This window comes from Pyrus communis, chromosome 10 (assembly GCF_963583255.1).
Source record: "Pyrus communis chromosome 10, drPyrComm1.1, whole genome shotgun sequence".
Taxonomy (NCBI): Eukaryota; Viridiplantae; Streptophyta; class Magnoliopsida; order Rosales; family Rosaceae; genus Pyrus; species Pyrus communis.
Genome location: NC_084812.1, coordinates 5,391,003 through 5,414,365, shown reverse-complemented (window position 1 = coordinate 5,414,365; position 23,363 = coordinate 5,391,003). Strand labels below are relative to the sequence as shown.

At 37.4% G+C, this 23,363-nt stretch overlaps 3 protein-coding genes and 1 pseudogene across 6 annotated transcripts; 2 read left to right on the top strand and 2 right to left on the bottom strand.

The window, feature by feature from the left end:
• Positions 1–2,114: 2,114 nt before the first annotated feature.
• On the bottom strand, positions 2,115–10,577 carry LOC137747514 (protein CTR9 homolog). Its single transcript, XM_068487640.1, has 24 exons — positions 10,209–10,577; positions 9,997–10,063; positions 9,677–9,871; positions 9,161–9,261; positions 8,567–8,620; positions 8,253–8,369; positions 8,095–8,158; positions 7,748–7,962; positions 7,169–7,253; positions 6,757–6,857; positions 6,580–6,672; positions 5,992–6,060; positions 5,776–5,868; positions 5,362–5,628; positions 5,095–5,175; positions 4,845–5,003; positions 4,633–4,728; positions 4,434–4,535; positions 4,243–4,350; positions 3,920–4,144; positions 3,572–3,838; positions 3,390–3,461; positions 2,664–2,978; positions 2,115–2,470 (listed from the first exon to the last, which is right to left on the bottom strand). Exons 1-24 carry the CDS (start codon positions 10,347–10,349, stop codon positions 2,285–2,287), a joined length of 3,273 nt encoding a protein of 1,090 aa, XP_068343741.1. The 5' UTR covers positions 10,350–10,577; the 3' UTR covers positions 2,115–2,284.
• A 181-nt stretch (positions 10,578–10,758) lies between these two features.
• On the top strand, positions 10,759–13,082 carry LOC137748644 (mediator of RNA polymerase II transcription subunit 20a). 4 transcript variants are annotated; one of them, XR_011070101.1, is made up of 4 exons: positions 10,759–10,979; positions 11,104–11,483; positions 11,954–12,396; positions 12,517–13,082. XR_011070101.1 is itself a non-coding variant. In XM_068488811.1 (3 exons), exons 2-3 carry the CDS (start codon positions 11,478–11,480, stop codon positions 12,194–12,196), a joined length of 249 nt encoding a protein of 82 aa, XP_068344912.1. In that variant the 5' UTR covers positions 10,759–10,979; positions 11,104–11,477; the 3' UTR covers positions 12,197–13,082. The 4 variants fall into 4 exon arrangements, 3 of the variants coding, with proteins under 3 accessions (XP_068344912.1, XP_068344913.1, XP_068344914.1); XM_068488811.1 differs by having other exon boundaries at positions 11,954–13,082; XM_068488812.1 differs by having other exon boundaries at positions 11,104–11,626; positions 11,954–13,082.
• A 281-nt stretch (positions 13,083–13,363) lies between these two features.
• On the top strand, positions 13,364–16,182 carry LOC137748878 (DNA-directed RNA polymerase III subunit RPC4-like). The gene is made up of 11 exons (XM_068489067.1): positions 13,364–13,666; positions 13,803–13,847; positions 14,006–14,061; positions 14,172–14,238; positions 14,341–14,380; positions 14,590–14,682; positions 14,766–14,812; positions 14,914–14,974; positions 15,227–15,318; positions 15,395–15,631; positions 15,804–16,182. Exons 2-11 carry the CDS (start codon positions 13,821–13,823, stop codon positions 15,954–15,956), a joined length of 873 nt encoding a protein of 290 aa, XP_068345168.1. The 5' UTR covers positions 13,364–13,666; positions 13,803–13,820; the 3' UTR covers positions 15,957–16,182.
• Positions 16,183–16,357: 175 nt separating this feature from the next.
• Positions 16,358–18,503, bottom strand: LOC137747719 (cytochrome P450 CYP72A616-like; annotated as a pseudogene).
• Between the last annotated feature and the right edge of the window lie 4,860 nt (positions 18,504–23,363).

Below are 23,363 nucleotides of genomic sequence, written 5' to 3'. Positions count from 1 at the left end.
GATACTTTACATTCAAGTTAGCTCTGTTTTGCAGTCCTCTTGCTCTTTTTTTAACCTTTTGTATTTCCATATCTACTCAGATATTTATGGGTAAAAGAAACCAGGAAACAAAAAAAAAGAAAACGACAAAGTAAGTGGAAAAGGAAAAGAAAGGGGTGCACGTGCACTGGTAATACATTTTATATTTAAAAAGTATGAAATACATAAAAAAGTTCACTTTAATCCTTCGTAAATATGATTTTTAGATTAAAATTATGAGTAAAATCAAAATCTAATTTTAGTTCCTTGGTGTATTAATAACCTCATTTATTAATTATTTTTTAATATTTTAATTATTTCTCTTTTTCTTCTTAATTTTTAATGTATTAATTTTATTTCATTACAATTTTTATTTTCATTTCATTTATCGTAGTATATATTGTTGTAAACTACAATATATTTTGATGTACTTTGTCTTTTTCATTTAGGTACATTAAATTCATTATAATACATTTCGGTGAATATATTTAAGTACACATTTCGGTATATACATTTTGATAAAAACATTTAGGTATATTAATTCAATATAATACATTTCGGTGAATATATTTAAGTACACACATTTCGATACAAACATTTAGGTACATTATTTCAATATAATACATTTCGGTGCATATATTTCGGTACATACATTTAGGTATATTAATTTAATATAATACATTTCGGTGCATATATTTCGGTACATACATTTAGGTATATTAATTTAATATAATACATTTCGGTGCATATATTTCGGTACGTACATTTTGGTACTAACATTTAAATACATTAGTTCAATATAGTACATTTTGGTATACACATTTTGGTACTAACATTAGATACATTAATTGAGTCTTTCAAGTTTGAAGAATGTTAAATAAATAATAAATTACAAAACTCTTTTCTGGTCAAAAAATAAATTAAAAATTTGTATGTTAATAAATTTACATATTTAATGGAAGACATTAAATAAAATACACATTAATTATTTTGAATTAAGAACACATCAAGGGATTATAAAATATGTAATCTAACACAAGGTTTATTTTAAATTTTAATCTTCTTGAAGGATTAAAGTTAAAAAAACCCCATAAAATATGACAGACGCTAGATTTACAGAGATACAATATTTTGGTTACAAAATTCAGTTAAAGAAAAATAAATAAATAAGAAAAAACAGAGCTAGCTGCCATTTCCTCAGGTATTAAATAGAATATTTATGTTGGATCCCAAGCATTTAAATCTTAATTTACAATTAAGTCTAATTAATGAATCCACAAAATTTGGCACGTGCAAAAAATCATCTTCACTCTGTGAACAAAGATGTAGCAATTTGGGCACGTGCAAAAAATCATCTTCACTCTGTGAACAAAGATGTAGCAATTTGGGGCGTCTGCATTCCTAAATAAATAATTTACAAAATAAAAATAAAAAAGGATCGTGAAAATCATTGGCCACGAAAAAGAAATAGTGGGGAAAAAGTATAAAAAGTGGGAAAAGACCCTTAAGTATTCTAATGTTCTCTTGGATTTGAAGTTACTGAGTTGTAAAAAGTTAAATCTGCAGAAGCAGAAAAAGGAATGCGTGGGCATGAAAGTTGTCTAGTCATAGAAACGAGGCATGGTACAGAAGCCTGTGTTGAGTGAGTGGGTCTGTGGTTGGAGATATAATTGCTTTTCAGATGGAAGTGCTTTCAGATTACAGCACTTTCAGAGAAGTGCTTATCTGCATGTCCACTCTCATGTCTCAATCGTCACATATCACAGAATCTGAGTGGGTTTCATTTTGTCCATTAAGTACCTCACAGTTTCGAAAAAGAACAAAAAATGCACTGTCGTTTCAACATAAGGAGAAATCAACCCATCTCAAATGCATGGCGGTCCTGCTGAACCGCCATGCATCTCTATCAACGATTGACAATCGCCAACAGGATGACTTACAGAAAATCAAAGCACCGACAATGAGATGATGTTACGCCATTCAGGGTGCATATATATTCTCCCCGCCCCATTTTTCAACTTACAGAATAAAACACTAGGAATCGACATCCACAGCAATGGATACGAAATGAAGGTGTTGGGGAGCCAAGCACGACGAATGAAGAAGTGAAGCTTCTATTAGAATTTTTTCTGAAGTACAAAACACTAAGGCACAGAAATGTCAAAACTAATGGGGATCACAAAAAGAAATTAAAGATAATTATTTGTTCAAAATTGTAAGACATATTTACAGCTGATCCTGTAGAGCTCAAGATAATGAATGGATCTTAATCCTCATCGTCAAGAGCGGCGTCTCCATCCAGTTTATCACCGCCACCTTCTCTTCCTTCCCCGTCACTCTGTAGCTCGGCAGAATTTTCTCTTACAGGGCTGGACTCAGGTTGGCGCTCCGGTTGCTCATCATCATCAGATTCTGAAAATGCCCGCCTTCGTCGAGCCGTGGATAGTGCAGCCTAGAACATGAAGGTGAATATGTTATGGTCAGCAGCAAGGAATTTTTTACTGGGCAGGTAAATTTCAATAAATATTCCATTAAAAGTTCATTGATGACCAGGCACCATGACATCTAGTCTAAATATTTTCAGTCCATGTCATGTGGTGACAAGATATGTTAGTATCCTTGGATTTATAGAGAGAATTTACTACCTCCTCTTCAGCGTCAGAATCTTCAAGCCCAGCTGCTGCAAGAGGATCTTGAACATTCTCTTCTTCATCCTGCTCGTTCATCTGACCCATGGGCTCCCTGTAATTCATGTTGGCATCTTCATATTCCGGTTCTTCCTGATCATCCATCATCTCAGCTTCTGCTCCCTCCGTTTCATAGCGTGATCTTGAGTGCTTGTCCTTCTTTCTCCTCTTTCCACCCTTTCTCCGTCTCTTTTCACTATGCCCGCCCTCCTCATCATCCATTTCTGACCTTTCCCTTCGCTTAGAACCAGGCGTACTGCTCTTCCATTGCTCCTGAAGATGCAAAAAGTTCAGAGAATTAGCATGTTGAAATTCTTAAGTTTGGGGAACCATGAGTACTCCAATTAATTGATATGATGCTAAGTGGCATCCTATTATCGTGACAGGTGTCTCTTTGAGTAGTTAGAATTGTAGCTAATTGTTCTTAGTCTGCTTACTAGCTAAGTTTGTGACTGTTACTATAAACAGTTGGGTCTTGTAATGAAACGGTTGCCATTGTAAAAGAGTTTGTTACTGTTAGTAGAATTACCATTTATTGTACATCGAGTAAGATGTAGAGCGGCTCTGAGTTACTGTTAATAGAATTACAATTTACTGTACATTGAGAAGACGTAGACAGGCTCTAACATTAATGGATACCAAAAAGGAAGAATCAGTTTAGGTACTGCAGTTATCAATCTTTACCTTTATGCGTTCAAATTGTTCCTCCTGTTGTCTCACTCGCTTTAGTTCATCCTCTTGCATTCTCCTCTCCAACTGTTACACGAAAGCATGAGTGAATATATGACTATAATGTAAACTCATACAAATGTATACATTTTTAACCAAAGAGGTACACAGAATGAAGCAACTTTCGAATGCCAAACCTGGAATTTCCTCTGTTCTTCAGCCTTACGACGGGCCTCCTCAGCCAATGCCAATTGACGAGCAACTTCTTGTTTGTGCTTGATCTTCTGCTCCTCATGCTCAGCTGCTTTGAAGTGAACTCTCGCAGCATCAAGCAAGTGACTACAATACTCAACATGGGTATCAATTTTTTTCTCATCAAATCCATGGATGTGAAGGCCGGAAGCAGCAGACAACTGTCTAAATAAACGAACAGCATTTTCTAGCTCTGAAACAGTTGATCGCACCTGAAATATTGATACAAATTTTGATGAAATGGTATGCAAACAAATCAAGGAAAGAAATACTTGAGAAGGTTTTCATCAAACCTCATCAACAGATTTCTTTGGCTTTTGTAACGTTGAAGCTGAGAACTTTTGCATTACAACGCCTGCGTCAAACCTTAGCGTGTAATTTGAAGGTGCCAAATGAATGGCTCTCAGTAAACTCTTTTTGCAGTCTTGCCACTGCTCAGCTTCATAATGGGTACGAGCCAAATAGAGTAGAATCTGAGAGTCCGTGTTATTAAAGAACTTCCTCAAGCAGTTTTGATACTGCAATACATCATAAGTCATCAGCACATGTATGCATTCATCAAAAGAATCTGTCCACGGAAAAGGAAGATGCATAGTATAGAGAAGCGAGAACTCACCATTTTCACAGCCAATGCAAAATTGCCTTGAGCAAAATAAACATGTGCCAAATTTATCCACACGTCTGGCATCTGAACAAAAATGTTTCCACTTGCAGCTTCTTGAACCTAAACAAATGCAGACAGGAAACCACTCATGCACTATACATGGGGTAGTATACAGCTTGCAATAAACCAATTGTCCAACTTACCTGCGTAAAAATGTCTTTTGAAACATCAAAGTGACCTTTCTCTGCAAAGACCACTCCGGCACCATTGGCAGCATACAAATTAGCAGAATGTTGAGATAGGACCTATAAGAATGTAAAAATCAGTACAAAAATAACCATCTGGTTTTTTGACTGAAAACATGCTTACATGAACTAAAAAGAGAGAAGAAAAAAGTTATACTTTAGTGTAGAGTTCTTTGGATTTTTCCAGATGTGTAGCTTCCAACTTGGGATTTCTCTTCTCATTGCGAATTGCCGCGAAGTAGTTCCAGTTGCCCTTAAGAGTTTCAAAAAAGTGTATGAGATGTAAATAGTATTGAAGTAACAACTACAGTTCCAAATGTGTTTCCCATTGAAAAGCAGATAAAATTGTAAAAATAATAATAAACACACCAGAGATAGGGTGGCATAGGAATCCTTCCCTTCAGTTGCTTCACTAGCAGCTCGCAAGGTTTCTTTTGCCTTAACCCAGTCATCATTTTTCAATTCCAAGTCACCAAGCATTAATAATGCATTTGGGCACTTGTTATTCACCTTCAGAGCATCATTAACCTATAGAAAGGAGCACGTTATAGTTTGAATAAAATGCATAGAGAGATAGAAAGAGTTTTTGGAAAAAGAGAGTTATAGGTATAATAACAACCAGTTCAATGCTTAGTTGAAAGTTATTTCGAGCTTTGGCCAGTGCAGCGAGCCTCAGATAAGCATCTACATAGTCTGGATACTGCAAAAGAAGAAAAAGTTTATAACCAACCCAAAAAAATTTGAACCATGATACATCAAAAGATCAGCTTTGTCAGAGTAGATGTTTTTTCTTTCTTTTATTCAGAACGTTCTCGCCACCATGGTGGTGTTAAACATAAGAAACAAGCACATTCATGCAAGTGCACAAATAGAAAAAAAAAAGTACCTTAAACAAAATGAGACGGTACAGTATGCTTGCAGTTTCAGTGATATGTAACTGCTCGAGTAATCTGGCCAGGTTAAATAGTGCTGTGACTTTATCCCAAGGTAATTCGACTAAGTGACCTTCTTTCTCAAGATGATGAAATATACCCATGTCCTTGTACTGTGAAATAGTCGCATTCGCATCAATAGATGGGGGGTTTTCTTTACCATCTATGAAGGCCAGCCATATTCCATCACCTAGTGCCTCCCTGAAAGTTTGTTGAGCAAGCTGACAGATAGAAAAACATGCATAGTTATCAAGCTAGTTTTCTTTACAAAAACAACTTTCATACACGTACAACATTTTATGAAAATGCAAAATTTGGATGCTCATATATAGTCTCTGCCATACTACATATCCTTGGAGCGCACAAACCTCAAATTCTCCCCTCTCAAAATGGAGAACCCCAAGATTGTTAAGAACTTCAATTGGTACTTCTTGACCTTCCTTTTTCAAAAGATTATGTGCCTGTAATAATTCACAGCTTTATTATTTTTTAAAGGAAATTACTAGATTCCAGAAACCAAGGACGAAAGAGCTCTATTCAATATAAGGATGAATTTTTTTGCTACATAGGACAAATTAACATACAGTTTTTAGGCAATCCAGAGCAGCTCCAGCATCAGATGAAATCAACAGTTCCCCCAGGTCAAGAAATGCCTGCATTGCCATACATAGTGAAAATATAAGTTCAAGGTAGGATATGGCTTGCCATACATAGTAAAAGTTCAAGCCATCTTCACAATCACCAGACAACAACTCAAGTCACGAACATAAAATATCAACTATTAACATCTTGGTTATCCTGTTTTTGTATGGGCAGAGGATGAAGGACCACAGAACAGCATGAGGACACGCTTTACACAAGGGTTCCAGAGAGCATTATACTGATCATGTACTGTCTTTAGTCTTGCTGTGTGAAGAACAACAAAGACTAAAGCAATGATGTAAGTAGTGTATACAAGGAAAACCCCTAACCAATTGGCATACAACACTTTTTAGTAAACGGAAACACACTTCTGTAAGAGTGGAACACAACAATAAACAGAAAAGAAAGTTTCAGACAAGTGAACTGTGGATTAGTTGTTATGGTAGCAGATTCACACATACCAATTCTTACTAATGAAAACAACCCACAAGGTCAGAACACATCAGAGACTGTTAGAGAGGATTGGTTACCTGGGAATCATTTGGGTCCACTTTTGTGGCCTTCCTCATAAATTCCAAGGCCTTCTCAGTCTGCCCAAGCTGAACATATATGTGCCCAAGGACCTACAAGAAGGGGAAATTGGTAAAAGTACAAAAAATAAAAACAAATGGATCATTTTACATATTTCATTTCAGGTATTAACTCACTTTCAATGTGTCGCTATTATCAGGATAAACCTCCAAAACCTTTTCAAAGTTTGACAGTGCACTTCTAAGATCTCCCATCTTCAGTTGTACTTGTCCCAAACCTGTCACAAAGAGCCCAAATATATGAAAGAACTAAGTGAAAGCGAACAACATTACACGAACATTAATCATGCTTCAACAATCAGATTTTGGGATATGTTGAAAATGACATGGGCCAGGTTGAAATAATGCATGCCAATGCAAACAATGACAACAAAGGATGTGGACCACAAAAAAAAAAAGAGAGAAATTATGTTGAAGTCTTGCAGAAGATACGTTAAATACATCATAATCATTACTAATACTATGCCAACACATCACTCTCAAGAAAATTATAAGCACAGAAGATTGTTAATGGTTGATGGTTACTGACCATAATAAGGAAATACGAACTCATGGGGTTTACTGATTTCCTTAACAGATGCCATGTAGTACACTCCAGCCTTATCATAGTCACCCTGCAATCCAGCAACAACAAACATTTGTAACATTTAAAATCCTAAGTACATGGCCAAAATTAATGGCCTTGATTGCATTAAATCAGATGAGACCACAAGACTTTCTAATAATTTATTTTCACTTGTTTGAAAGTGTTCATTTCCAGCAGCAAGTAATGAAAATTACTGACAATTTCATCGTAGGGCCACCTTAGAAATTTGTTTAGCTAGACACCACATTAGGCAGAGTAGCATGTAGAATATGTAGAATTAAATGTGGCCTAAATTAATCAATGGACAATCAACCACATCTACAGAGACACACAGAGAAGCCGCCAAAAAAGCATTGACAATGTACAGCAAAAACTTTTTTCTGCCTCAAAATGTTTAACCGATGCAATATAGAAAATGTAAAGAACCCCATCAACATAATAATACCAAGAAACAGAAAGACCTTTTCGTTTAAAAAAGAAGACCGTTTCATTTAAAAAAGAAAGGCATAACTCTTTCCTAACCTTGCTATGGTAAGATCGCGCCAAGTTGTAGTAGGAATGTGACTTTGTCGGTCCATGGTTGGTCACAGCCAGTGCAGTTTCCGTTAACTGCTCAACCAGAAAATGCTGACCAGTGTAGAAAAAATGGTTTGCCAAATAGTTCAAGGCCATTGCACAATAAGGGTAAATCTCAAAAGCTCTTTGCATTTTTTCCATTCCTCTCCTTATTCCAGCAGCTATCAAGTATAATATAGCCTGAATGTTAGACTGCTCGTTGAAACAGAGAAGCATGCCCATGATAACAATCAAAGTAAACAAACAGTAACGAGTTAAGAATACTCTAAAAATGCTGACTTGCAAAGTCGTACCTGTATTTGCATGCAAATCCAGAATTGCAAGTGCAACAAGAGCCTCAACATTTTCTGGATCTAACTGCAATTATAAATTCATTTTGGTAAAAACCATTGCATGCAAATAGCACCTTCACCTGCTTTTAATGCATCATTAATCAGCTGATATCACTTGCCTGTAGAACCCGTTCAAAGGCCTGCCGAGCTTTATCAAATTGACCCATTTTGTAACGACAGAGACCTATGCCAAGCCTTACAGCGGCAGGACAATCAGGATGTACTTGCAGGGCCCTCTTTATCAAATTCACAAATTACAAATTAGACCAGTAATTAGTGTTTATAACCGTATCTTCACAAAAAATACCAAATTTCTGCTAGGTAAGAGCCATAATCGCAACCAATTCAAATACAAATAACAAATTCTAGAGGTTGAGAACATATGCTTTCTTGTGTTCTTTCCATTAGCAAAAAGTGGGATGAAAATACAAACCTTGTAGAGCTCCAATGAATCTGAATAGTGCCCACGATTGAATTCAACGCATGCCTGCAGATATGAGGGGCAAATTGTTTACAAATCACAAAAAAATGAAGTGTTTCTACACTAATCAAGCGAGTCCCAATTTGGTCTCTCTTGTTCTCACTGGGGCAACCAGGTCTGTCATATTTCAAATGAGTACCCCCTTGAGTCTCAATGTATATTTTATTTCCCTAGCTGACATCTGCCGTTTAAATATCCACTCCTGTGTACCTTTGCCAATTTTCCTATCTAAAAATATTTTTGCTAGCCAGAGCATCATGCTCATAGATCATGGATTCCTGGATAGCCATGTACATCGCATGGTGGACACCCATCAAAATTATTGCTCCCATAATCAAAAGACTATAAAAAAAAATTATTGTAAGTAAAAGAGAGCATTGAAGATTTGATGTAGATAAAGCCTAAACAGGGAAGAGCAATGCAAAAAGCTAAGAATATCTTCTATACTCCTTTTCTACTGAAATTTTCATCACATCTTCATGCATGTAATCGTTGAAAAGGGCAGGCATAATTGCATTGTTAGGCAGAGAAATTAAATGAATATACCTGACCCAAAAGGGCAGGAACATTATCTCGGTCTCCATCTAATACAATCTTGAATGCAGAAAATGCCTGATCTACTTCACCTTTAGCCAATAAAAGCTGACCTGTAAGACAGGTAACAAAAATTGAAGCACCTTCGAATACATGATATAAACATGGCTCAGCTTCGAACAGAAAAAGTTGCCACTATATTATCTCGCCAACATAGATATTCTTGTGGCAATCATTGAGAATGCAAGACAGATAGCAGTACAAGTAACAGACAATTTCTAGGATGCCAAATCAAACAGGGCCAGTTATTACAAAGTCTAAGATGCCAAACCAAGCAGTTCTAGGATGACAAACTATGGATCAACTATTAAGTTTGTCTAAACACATCCTAAATGCAAAATCCAGCGAAAAGACAATGTCTTTGGGCGACCTATTTCTCATTACGAACAATCAGAAATTTGATGTAGGTTGCAATCAAATATTTACTCAGATATATAACAAGGTAAAGAGGCTCAGTGGTATCCACACCTTTCCCAACCCAAGTAGAAGGCTCGTGAATGTCGATTCTCGATGCTTTGTTGTAGAATTGTGTTGCTAAAATAAAATGCTCCTCCTTTTCTCTCTGTTTTGTCTCAATTTTTCCAAGGTAGGTGTAGTAGGCCCCTAAAGCATTCAAGATGGCAATCCTTTCATAACGAACATCAGAATAATATTCATCAATTTCTGCACCAAAGAACATAATAACCACCAACATTATTCCACATTAATCACCTATAACAAGTACAATAAACAGAACTAAAAAGTAATAAACTTTTCGGATATGGAACGAGTGGGAAAACAATGATTACCAGCACCGGAGCCTTCCTCCAAAATCTGGCGGAACTGGTCAAGCTTTCCTTGTTTGAAATACTCTCTCTGCAGCATTACCAATTCAAAATTAATACACCAACATATCGAAACTTCGTGCACTGGAAAAAAATCGAAACCCAATTGCTCAGAAGCTCAAACAATCACACCATGAATTCAAATAAATAATCAATTTACACTGAAAATTACGAACCGCGATAATGAGCCAGAGATCGAGAGATGCTTGCTCGGCCTTGAGGATGTCGATGATATCGGTAGCTTCCTTAGGCAGCTGATCCAGAACCACCATCACCTCCTCCTCCGAATTCTGCACCGGTATATACACGCACGCCATTGATTCCCCAAATCACCCAGAAAATTAAGGAAAAAAAAAAAACCCTAGCTCCTCCTATACACCCAGCTCTTCCTTCTCTGAATTGGCCGGAGAATGTGATCGGCGGCCGCAAATTGGGCGCAAAGAACGCAACTTTTCTTCGCGTTTTGAGGTTGGAATTTTGGGGTTGGGGATTGAGAGAAAACGGAAGACGCTCACAGAGTCACTCTCTTGTTTCCGTGTTTCTCATCATTTACTTAACTTTTTAAAATATAAAAACCAAACCTATTTTTTTTATTCTTATTTTCTTTATATTTTCTTTAAACCGCCTCGTGCTAAAAATATGTCCTTTTTTGCACTCCGAACTTTCAATTTCACTCAATTTAGTTCTTTAAAATCTCCGAATTCAATCAGCGTCCTATATCTCTGCTAAACCCTAAATCAGAAACCGCCGATATCCGAGGCAATGCCACTCAAATGGTAACCACTGTAAATCCCAACACAGATTCGGACAGTTATGTATGATAAAGTTTTGTGCTTGATTTTTGTGGTGCTGCAATTTTAGCCCAACGCAGGGACGACGGTCAACAGTCAGATCTTAAACGAAGTCACGCAGTGCGTCGAGAGCATCAATGGCGTCAAGGAAGGAAGGTGGAAAACCAAATTTCTCATCTTTCAAGTTTTTAATTGTTTTGTTTTTGGATCTTGTTTGTGGGTTTTGTTAATTGTTTGAAAAATTAGATTTTGATATAGTACATTGTGCGTGCATCATCAGAGCCGTCTTTAACCGGGGAACCCCCGCGTTATCTTCTGGGGATTGCGCTGCCGGAGCAACCCAGTAAGTACTACCTGATAATGCGGTTGCAGCGGATAATTCTCGAGGTGGATTCTTCGATTCAGGCGATTATGGAGAAGTTACAGTCGTACAAATCGAGGGTCTCGCTTTATTTTGAGGTTTCCCCCTCCAGTTGGTGTAGTTGGAAGGTTTGATGTTCTGAATTTTGGAGGTGGAAATCGATAAAATGGTTGTACTTGATTCTTTGTGGTTTATGGTTTAATGTGTAGGGGTTTCAGTATCAAGTCGGGGACTTTCAATTGAGAGTGGGGAAAGTTATTCCTACTCATTCCGAAAATTTAAGAGGAATAGTTATGGAGGTATGGACGTTGCTATGAGCTTGAAATTTGGTTGAGGATTTGAATATTTCGGTTTTTACGAGTTTTAGAAGTTAGATGTGCATTTTGAAATAGCTGAGGAGTTTGACAAAGCTTTCCATTGAGAAGGTGCCTTTTGGTTTTATGTGAGTATTTTCCTTGGTTCTTACGGAGCTCTCTGTTGGAACGTTTAATGCTGATGGTAATGCATGGTGAAAGTAGTTTACTTGTTTAGGCACCTCGATTGCACTTGTGCACGAGTTTGGAATACAGGGTGAAGTACTCTTTGCCGAGCAATGTGATTACCAAGCTCTGGCTAATATATGAAAGTTGGATTTTTGACGATTGTTCGTTCTAATTAAGCTTTCACTTTTTAGATTAGTGACTCAAATTAGTAATGTTGGATTGATTTCTTGATCTCCCTGTTATTCTGGTTCTGAGAAATAGTTTCATGTTAACTCTGTGTTCTCCAGCTGGAGTACCTTCCCATTTCTTCGATGGAAAAAGTGAGGCAAGTCATGGAAGAGTTCATGGATATATGGCAGCAGGCTTTGTCGAAAAGATCATTACTGGGGCACTTCATGCACGTGGAACCAAACTTTTCCGAGTATGGCCTTGACCAATATACTTCACAACATACTGCTGTCCAGTATGCTGCCATTATGGCTCAACTCATTGCGATCGTGCAAGCAGTGCAGCAATCAGCAAGAAATTAGGAAATGAAGAAAAAGAATTTGATGTGTGTCACTCGTCAACTGGTTTGAGGAATGGATGATTCCAATTCCATATCTTCTTAGCGCTGACTCTCCCGCTGTTTGGATAGAAGAAAACGGGGAGTAATGAAGTTCTGTATGCAGGTTTGATTGTCCATGGAAGAATAGAAAGCAAACGATAGGATGTTTGAAATCGAAAAGAAGTAATTTCTTGAGATCCCTTTTCCCTCACCTTGTTAATTATGGTTTGGAGTAAAGCAGATTCTGCGTTTATTTTCTGTGCTAATTTTGACATGATCATATTCCACATCCCCAATGTCCAGAACTTCATTCTTGTTTCTCTGACATCTGCTGAGGAATCGCCAGGAGAAGGAACCATTTTTTCCGGATCCCTTGGAAAAGGAAAGATTTGTTGTTTTGATAAACCTAAGCAAGGCAGTGCATATATACATACAAAAACAAAACAATGATTAGGAGTTACTCACAAAATGATAAACCTCTTGAAAATGAGAACAACTTGTATTGCCATAGGTTTGTTTGTCACGGTGGTGTTTTGTGTCAATAACATAAGAACGTGTGGAAAAAAGTTAACGCGTGTCCTTGTATTATTGGTATGTGACTTCACTTGGCGGTGAACTTGTACCGTGCAAGTCATTCTCCATGAAAATATGACAAAATTAGAATATAGGGAAAAAGTTTGTCAAAAAGACCAAAATCATGCCCTAGTATTGAGAGAAACTTCTCCACAGCTGGGATCTCATTATGGTGTTTTAAACCAATGATACAATATCACATCAGAAAGCTGCATTTTCTTGTCCAATAGCATCCTGGGTATAGTGAAGGGCAAAATCTTGGGTGAAACCGTTCTCTCTCTCTTTAAACATGTGGCGTGGCATCCTGGGTACAATGAACAATACCGGAAGCTTTTCATTAAAATTATCTTTTTCATTATTTTCATATGCCAGATTCCACTACTGGTCATACTGGAGGAACTCGCAGTATAATGCCATTAGGTTTTTCATGACAATTTCCGTTGGAGTTATATTTGTAGTTCTGTGCATGTGATAACCGTTTAGGGGTTTTACTCTATTGGTTTCGTAAATAAAAAGTCACGTGACTAACCAAGTCAATCCACGAGTATTTTCAACCTGGGCCTTTTCCATGTGTTTCGGATAGGCTGAAACTGTAGAGCCCTTGTTGAACTGAAGTACTATAACCCATGCGAATCTGCAAAGAACAAATTTTTATGCTTTTTGCACGTACTGTGTAAATTAAGAGAGAGAGAAAAACTGGTGCGAGTGGGAACAAAGGGGCCGCAAATCCACGTGAAGCCGCACACTAGCACTGCAGAGGCCCTCACCGCCCCTATAAAACCTCCGTTTGTTGAACAGAAGAGGAAGAGAGGGATTTGTGTTCATCAGCCACCACTCTCTCTCCTCTCTCTCCTCTCTCTCTCTCTCCCCTCCAATACAGGTGAGCCACCACCACCTCCATCATCATATCATATCATCGTTCTGCATAGGTTATACATGTTTTTTATTTGGGTTTCTTGTTTGCAATCATGGGTTACCAATTTTTTTCTCTAATTTTATTTGTTCTTTATCTGAAGATTCTCGTTTAATCTCCAATGGAGCCAGAACCAGCTCCCAGAAAGGTTTGTTTGATACACACACACACACACACACACACACACACACACACACACACACATATATATATGTTCTGCAGTTATTCGATTCTCTTTTGTTTTTTTCAGTCGTTAAAAAGTTTCACTTATCGTGTTTTTTTCTGATATGTTTTTGCTCACTGCAGAGGAGATTCATACCGAAAGCTGCCCCGCGCCGGGTTCCAAAACCTGAAGTCAAAATGTATGTGTCACTTATGGTTAAAAGTTAAAACTCGATAGCAATGCCTATATGCCCTTTGTTGGTTTAATTTGATTTTTAACTTGTTTTGTTCTTAATCTCTTGGTCTTCAGTGAAGCGGACCATGTGACGGAGGAGTCTGATGCTGAAAAGGCTAGGGAACTGCTGAAACGATTCAGTGTATGTAACTGTGTTGAGCAAATGTACTTAATTTCAGTTTTTATTCCAATATCTCATGTTATCTTTTGTTTATTTTCGTTATTGGGTTATCTGATATTGTAGGAAAGATCAATACACGCAAGGCCGAAAGATGAAAAGAAATGTAAGGCTCTTCTAACTCTGCGTTGTGACTCTTGAATTCGGATTTAAATAGGCCAGATATCATTGTGGTAGTCCAATTACGATAATGCTATAAAATTCGTATCCTTTCGATGTTTTTGGGGTTTCTTTGAGTTTGGCTTGAGTAGATAATACTGCCCTACAATTTTTTTGGGATTAGAACAGTTTTTCATCTGTTATTTAAATTTGCAGTGGCGCCTACACAAATTGCATTTGGTGGTGCTGCATCCACATCCGTGAAAGTGTATGGTGCTCACAAAGGCGGGAATACTTCAGCCACTGATGGTATGGTATCCTTCGATGTAGTCTTTTCGTTTATCTGCTAATGAGATGCTTCTAGTACCTCACCCTGGGTCGTGTTTTTGCAGCTGCTGCCTCGGGCGTGAAAGTGGAGAAAGAATATGGTTCGCCATGGGTAGGTTACATTATGACTCAGATATGCGTAGTTATTGGTTTCTTCACTATCCCTATTTTTCTGAATTTTATGTGTGTGTGTAAATGTGGATGTTGTTGCAGAATCAGTACAGTTATTACCCTGTAACTCTTCCTCTCAGACCGCCATATTCTGGTGATCCTGGTAAGTTGTGGAATGCATGTTAGAAAAGAAATATTATGTCGCATGAGAGAAGCAATAGGATTGTCAAATTTTCAGAAACACGACACGTTGTAGCTGTTATATAGTTGTCTAGGCATTGCTTTTTCGTTATAGGATCCACATCCAACAGGTTTCATTTTCCATCTGATCATATATATGTTTCGTCTGCTGTCAAGGTTAATCTCAACCTGTGTTTGAATAATGCACCAAATGTTCTACCTATACCACTTGCAGAAATTCGTAATCAGGAAGAATTTGGAGTCGGTTCAGAGGAGTCAACTTACGATGAAAACTCAACAAAACCGGCAAATGATCTTGATCTATTGGTTGGTATTTCGACAGTTAAAGCTCAAACAGTGCATGCTTGTATCCTATTATTTACATTTGATAGTTTGTTGGCAGGAGGAAAATAAAGCAACAAGTATGTTCTTTCTTCAGTTACCGCAGTATCTGCCTACAATGAAACGATCAGCTACAGCAGATGGGCCTGATGCAACAAAAAGCTCAGGGCCACCGGGAAGCAGGCACAATATGCAGAAGTTTTGTGCTTTGTCTGATTTACCACCTGGCCACATGGGTAAGATGCTGGTGTACAGAAGCGGTGCTATCAAGCTGAAACTAGGAGATACCCTTTTCGATGTGAGTACATTTCGTAATAAAGATGTTAAATCGAATATCTTCTCTTGTCTTCCTCACTTCTGCCTTAACTGTTTGTGCTGAAAATACCTTAAAGGAGATCCTAGATTTCCGTATGTGTTAGCAAACTCCTGTTAACTACGTTTTTGTATAAAATCTTGTCAATTTTCTGCAGGTCTCCTCAGGAATGAAGTGTGGTTTTGCCCAGGATCTTGTGGTTACTAATGAGAACGAGAAGGGATTTGGTATTATCGGCGAGCTGAACAAGCGAGCCATTGCAACCCCAGATATCGACTCCATTTTGGAAAGTGTAGATGGTTTATTCTAGTTTTTTTTTGCCCATTTACGAATACAGTTTTGGTGTGTGAGAGTGAAAAATTGCGGCTTTCTTCATTCGACATTATCCGAGAAAATAGATGACAAGTTCCAATAGGTAAGGCTAAATACCTTGATAATATGCAGAAGAGTGGAGTGTTTCAAGTGAACGTATTGCAACTAACCCTCTCTATTCTGATGGTATTGAAATAAATCCATATTCTTTGTGTGCTTGCTAAGTTTCTACGTTCTCTGTTTGCAAATAACATTACACATTCGATTCTCCATTAGACATTAGACAGATAGGATTCTTAAATCTACTGCTCTAGTAAATCGGGCTCTTGTCGGCCATCTGAATCCAAGACACGGCAGTCAAAGATCATATCGGCTTCTCACACTTTCTTGGGTCGATTCTCATAATTCGAATGCTTCCATTATTGCAAAGTTCTGGCCGATGCAGTTCCTCGGGCCCCATCCGAATGGAAAGAACGCCTGCTGGTGGTCCTTTGTTGCCTTGGACACTCCTTATGAGAATCTCTCCGGTTTGAATTCCCCTGCATCATCACCCCACAGGCTGGGATCATGGTGAATCTGTAGGGTTGGGAGAGTAATGTCAACTCCTGCCGGAACAATGATATCTCCTATTTTCGTTTCTTTGTAAGTGTGTTGGTATCCTGCAATCGCCGGTGGGTACAGCCTTAAAACTTCATTAAGTATCATGGTTATCTGCGAAAGAATTACAAAGTATTTAGAAGAAGCTGCAAAGATTTTTGTGATTGTAAAGAGTGGTCATGCAGAGAGAAATGCTCACAATTTTGAGGTGGCTTATAGCTTCAAAATCGGGTTCCTTTTTCCCACAAACTCGAAGGACTTCGTGCCTTGCCTTTTCTTGCCAGTCAGCTGGGTGCATAGCTATGACAATCAGGGTCCATGTTATCCAGCTTGAGGTGGTTTCTTGGCCGGCAAGATAAAACTGCTTGCACTCCTCTATCACCTCTTCGATTGTCAACGTCTCATTGATTTTCGTATTGCTTGGATTTTCTGATGAATCCTTCTGGTTATTAGACTGCAACAGCACTCCTAGCAAGTCATCAACCCTTGATTCCCCAGCCCTCATCGTGTTCATTTTCTTCTCGATTATGTTTCGTAGCATTGACGTGATGTCTTTGGCCAATTTCTTTCTCCTTTGGTTCTTTTCTGTTGGAACAAATCTGTACTCAAACAGTCAAAATGTTAATTTTTATCGCTAACAAATATGAAAGCATGAAAGCTAGGGTTTTAGACAATGGAAATTGGAAATGCACCTGAAACCAGGAATGTATAAAGTAGTCATTGCTTCAAATGTCAGCACTAGAAGCTCTTTCTGAAGCTCGAAAACCTTCTTCCCTTCTTCGTACGTGCTTCCAAACGCTGCTCGAGAAATAACATCTGCACTAAGCTTTTGGATCTCAGGCCAGATATCCATTTCAAAACCTCCTCCTCCTCCAAGGGGAACCACCCTGTTCCACTGCTCTATCATTTCGTGACAACTGACTACGAAAACCGATTTCATTTCCTACATGTAAAAAAAGGAGGAATGAATCATTCTGATAAAAAAAAAAAAGGAAGGAGTCTCGCAGAACAAAATTTTCTGGAAATACAAACCTTAAGTCGTTCTAAGTGGAAAGCAGGATTGATAATTCTTCTGTGTTTGGTCCATTTCTCACCCTCTAGACTTGCAAGTCCTCTCGTCAGAATGAGAATCAATGGATTCAATGGCGGCTTACCGTAATGGCCTTGCTTGTTCAACAGAATTTCTTTCATCAGCTCTGTGTCCATGATGATCAATCTTGGTGTTGTCCCAACCCAATACATTGATATTTTGCCTGTATTCAAGAAAGGGGAGAAATTTTGAAGTGCCTAATTAACTTACAACCTTCTTCTGATTTGTCTTCTCGACTTTTAATTTGATTTTAACTCCCATAATCTTTTAAAACATGTCAAATTTTTCAAGTGAATGGACAAAAATAACCTTCAATTTAATGTAAAATTGACATATTTGACTGTAGGAGTAACTTGACAAGTTTTAAAAGTTAGAACATCAAGGAAACCAAAACCAAATTAAAGTTCATAGGCACAATATTGACCTAGAAAATATAAAGAACTCTTATTGGCACCATGGAATGTTAACAAGTGCAATTTCTCCTTTACGTTTTTATAACTTATAAGAAATGAATGTATAATAGCTTTTTTGGAGTGCGAATAACATTTTTCAGAATAAAAACATAATTCAGAAGGTGTGTTACCATATTTCTGCATGATAGTTGAGGTGAACGGGTCGACACGTGAGGCAATCTGGTGAGTTAAGCTCATAGGCTTGGACCATGCTTCCTTGATCAGCCTAACAAAACTCCTTCATGTCTCCAATGAGTGGCCTGTAAGGGGTGCCTCTAATCCCTTGTCGCTTCAGCTGCCTCTCTAGCCACTTGGGTTTCCAAAAAATGGAGTAGGAAACCCTAGCAGCACCATAGAGCAGCAGAACAAATGCAAGAGAACATAATAGCAGTACATATTCTTCCATACTAAATAAAACTGAGATTGCTTGGATGTTTGATGAATGATGATTCATAAACTCAAACTTGAGCAATATATAATAGAGATTTTGGAGCTTCCAGTCAAATGCTTATCTTGTAACAAAGGAAATAATCTGTCAAATCTAATGTTCTTTTATAATGTTAATTCGACATTTTTGTTGATTAATGATGTTCTATCTTGTAAAAAAGGAAACAATCTGTCAAATCTAATGTTGTTTTATAATGTTAAATCGACATTTTTTGTTGACTAACGATGTTTCATTACTTTAAGTCATTTATCTAGTTATTCTTGATACGTGGACAATACACCATCTGATTAGTCAACTTTTGTTCATGCTTTCTGAGATATCAGATATTACTTTTTGTTTAGTTCCTCTTGGAATGTTTTGTGTTTACTTGAGGCCCAAATGTTTTAGTTTGCTTGAAGATCAAGCTCTGGTGGGGAGGATCAAATCAAATGTGTCCTTTTCGTGAGGATCAAGCCTTGACCCATAAAATAAATAAGAAATAAGAAATTATTATGCCGATTTGGACAAATCATCTATATATTTGGTGTGATACATCAATGCTACTTATGTGGTGAAAAAATTCTTAATAACATATATTTGATAAGTCTGTTATCAATCTCGGTTTAATTTGAACTTTTTATCTAAAATGTCTAACTTTGTTATGTGTGCGTTGTATATAATGGTGAAAAGGTTTTTTAAGGAATTGGTTGATTGAAACATGCTTTACACTTGAATCAAATTTGCAAAGCGATGCATGTATTTGTGTGAGTTGGAAGGACTTTGGATGGAATGTTCGATTTGGACCGAGACAGCTAAGAAACACAACCACAAACATATTACTATCAAGTTTTTCACCACGAGCAACATTGAGTTGTACAATTTAGCTTACAAATTTATATAACACAAACTCTTTAGTTAAGTGGTTGAGAGTATTAATCCTACATTTGGGAAAGAAGGGACTTTGCATGTGTTAAAAAGTAGTTGGGGTATTTCCCATATTGTCACTTGGTTTTATGGTGGAACCTCAACTTTCTTCATGGTATCAGAACATTGTCAAATGTTTGAAGCTAAGTAAATTAAAGATATATTCTACAAGAATAAAATTGAAAATTGAAAAGCAAAGCTTCCTAACTATTAATATTTATGAATCAACATATTTTTCTATTTTCCATCACATGGATAATGAAACTGTGTCTACCATCTGGTTACCAACTTGAGTCAACTCACCCAGATCATTATCTAAAACTCCCCTTCTAATCAACTGCTGCAGAGCTTGTGCCAATGCTTCAGAAGCCGGAGGATCCACAAACCCAAATTTAAATACATCACCAAACCCTAGTTTCTTAAGCACAAGAACAACATTTACAAGGTTTCTCCTTTGTACTTCTGGTGTGTTCTCTTGTAAACCCTCGTAAAAATTATTAGTGTACAACCTGTAGCACGTAGATCCCGCTTAGCGCTAGCTCTGCCCTCTGCGTTGCCTCAGCCTTCGAGACGGGACTCACTCGATCCAACTCCTTCCCGGCCATCGGATCATAAGACTTCATCTTGCAAAGACCAGAGTCAATGACATACTGAATACTGTTCAACATTTGCCACGAAATTTCAGCCGGGCCTGTTGCAAGTACAACCTTCCTAACCCCTTGAGGTGTTGGCTCCAAAACTTCTGCACTAATGGGGGGTGTAATCAACTGGGTATGACCACGAGGATCGTTATTTGCTTCAACGAATGGTCAAAGGATTCGATTTCTTGTTGACCAGGCAAAAATACCAATATGTCACCAGGTGCTTCCGTCACATGAAATACCAGGGTTCGTGTAACTACTAAATCCACCAAGTCATAGCCATCTTCCATGGTATGCATGTAGTGTATCTGATTACGCCCCATTCGTCGGGGAATTTAGAAAATCAGGTCAGAATAAAAAAAGTCACAAAATTTTTAAGCATCTATGACAGTTGAACGTGAAATTAACAGCTTAAAAGCGGATGGTCTTAGTCGAGTAATATTTCTAAGTATTCCAAGTAAAATATCAGTTGAGACTTGCGAGCGTTCTCTCTTGTGCCTCATCCACCATCACCACACTGTAGCTCTCCACATTTGCTTCCCTCTCAAATATTTGACGCACCAAAATCCCATCCGTCATGTATTTGATCAAAACATTAGTATGACCCAAAGTATTAGGGTTGGAATAGCCTACCTCATGTCCAAGCTGGACTCCCCTCTCCTCAGCAACTTTGGCGGCGACATCTGGCATGACATGAGTGAGTCCACGTGGCAGTGTGATTCCAATCTTTTTCTATCCATCCTTTGTGTACCCGGCCTCATATAGGTATTGAGGGAGTTCTGTAGTTTTTCCACATCCAGGTTCCCCAACAATAACAAGAACCTGATACTTTTCAATTGCTTCGAGCAACCGATCATGACAGAAGTAGAGGGGTAGTTTTTTTTTCTCTCCTTGTCAAGCTTCTTGCTTAATGTTGGTTTCGAGTTCGCCAGAGAAATAGATGTTGCTGATGAAGATGCCAACTTCAGATTTCTGAAAGTTTAGGATTGAAGCCACCGGAAAACTGTACTGCATTTCAATTTAGAAGGTAGAATGCCCCATGAAAGGCCTTTATATAGATATCTAATCAGTTTTAATTTTTAAACTCTCTTACAACACGGACTGGGATTACTTGTTTTTGGTGTAAAAGATAAACCTGAACTAATCGACTTCTTGAACCAATCCAAGAAACACCAAACCAAATTGCCCGGCCCTTTGTTTGGATGTCCAAAACAATAACAAAAGTGGAAAAATTTATTGGGCTTTAATTTATCAGGGCTTGTGAAATGCATAACAAAATCTGGACCCAGGCCTTGCCCCATTAAAGCGTTTTTGAGACTACTAATGTCATTGTCCACACTCTTCTCTTCTTAATAATGGTTGTACCATTCCATTTATTTTATTTCATTATTATTAAGTGTGGAGGGTTCGAAAATATTACAATAATTTAAGAGAAGGTGGAGTTTCGAACCTGAGATATATGGATGAAAACCCAGCACTCTATTCATTAGGATATTGGATCACATACAAAAATATTAATACTTTTGATCACCGGTATTTAGAGAGGAAGGAGAGATCAAACCTAGCTAGGACGCAATAGGTTGAAAAAGAAGGCCCTAACCACCAGGTCAATCTACCACTCGTAAAATGTATTCTAGCAGGAAAAATTTATAAAGTGACATATTGGGGTTTAAAGTGACATGAAATTACGGAGATATAATTTGTGCGAATTGATTGAGTTGAGGACCCAATGTGACTTCAATAATTTTTTTGGAGTGTTAGGGAGTGCTTTTGTATGAAGCAGTTCAACTCGTAAGCACCTTGGTCATGGCCGCATTTAATTTTTTTCATTCAAACATTGTCGAAAGCATCCTAAAATCGCTCTCGAACATGCCATTAGGTGAGAGTAGGTATACCTAAATTTAATCGAAACCGAAAAGTCTAATACTTGCACTCCTAACAGAAGTAAGATTATGGCTTCTGGTCAAATTATTTTAAGGCAGCCCTCCCCTCCTATACCCTATATATTCCTATTTCGCCACATCCTTTCTTTTTATCGTTAAAGCTGTTGAAAGTCATGGAATATTTACCCTGGTTTCATATTTTGTTCCCTTTCCCTGATCCATTAAAACTTGAGACTGGCTAAAAATAGCATTCTAGGGTTTCTGGCGTGCTTGAAAAGTCTCCTCCACAGACAGATATATATATATATATATATATATATATATATATCAACTGAAGGGAGTGTTTGAGAATGGTGAGAGATCTGAAAACGCATAATCAATCAATAATATTCCTCCTGAATTGGTAAAAGAAATGTCGATGAGTACTTTCTTCACAGCGCCCTATTAATTTTCAGTAAAAACCATAGATCCTCCATATATAGGTCACTTTTTTGGCTTGGTGCGTTTGGACTTGGAGCATAGACTTGAGCAGTTCACTTACCGTATGAAAGTGGGTAAATGAGGAATGAGATATTTGCACAAGGGCAATGCTTTCCTTATTTTCTTGGAGGATCAGGAAATCTTTATTTCCTACTACTGTGACTGTGACATCATTTAACCATACAATAAGGGTAATCAGAACAATTCATTCTCTTTAGTATCATTTACAAATCATCTCTAGAAATATTCATTTGGTTTAAAGATTGTTTAGTTATCCATATGAATCAAATAAATTGACGGTTCATCATCATAAAGATGGCAAAATGGTCTCCAAAACAATTGAATATTGAATGGTTAATGGGAAAAGAGGAGTTTCCTCCTATTTCAAAAATGAGAGAAGTATTATCCTTTGTACAAGCTTAAGCTAAAAATTGAGGAACAAACAACAAGAACAAAAATGATCGAGGTGCCTATGTCACGTGATAGATTAAAATTTACCCTGCATACAACGTTATATCTCGCTACTATATATTAATCAGTAAGACCAAAAAAGTATATTAGTTAAGTTTTTGTTGCTTCTCATCATGAAGATCAAATTGCTTCAATTGAAGAAAATAACATGAGTTTACAACTTTACATCAGACCGGATTTAGTAAGATTCTCGAATATAAATTATACATATATTTATATATTTTAACATACAAACATTGTCCAAAATATTCTTCCTTGAGAATTAATTCAATCCACAAACTTTCAAACACATAAACTTGCAACAGAAAACCATAGAAGAGAACATACAAACATTGTGCATGCTACAAAGAATATTAGACAGAAATGTTAATTAGTATGGAACTTAGTGGAGTAGGTAGCACACTTAAGCTTAAAATATAACTAAGGAAGTTGTATAAAAT

Excerpts from the sequence above, each read along its gene's own strand:
- LOC137748878 (XM_068489067.1), top strand. The coding sequence starts at position 13,821 with ATGGAGCCAGAACCAGCTCCCAGAAAG. Across the intron at positions 14,683-14,765 it reads GAATACTTCAGCCACTGATG|CTGCTGCCTCGGGCGTGAAA; the intron begins GTATGGTATCCT and ends GTGTTTTTGCAG. Across the intron at positions 15,319-15,394 it reads CAAATGATCTTGATCTATTG|GAGGAAAATAAAGCAACAAG; the intron begins GTTGGTATTTCG and ends GTTTGTTGGCAG.
- LOC137747514 (XM_068487640.1), bottom strand. The coding sequence starts at position 10,349 with ATGGCGTGCGTGTATATACCGGTGCAGAATTCGGAGGAGGAGGTGATG. Across the intron at positions 8,159-8,252 it reads CCTTTGAACGGGTTCTACAG|TTAGATCCAGAAAATGTTGA; the intron begins GCAAGTGATATC and ends TTATAATTGCAG. Across the intron at positions 6,061-6,579 it reads TGGACCCAAATGATTCCCAG|GCATTTCTTGACCTGGGGGA; the intron begins GTAACCAATCCT and ends ATGGCAATGCAG.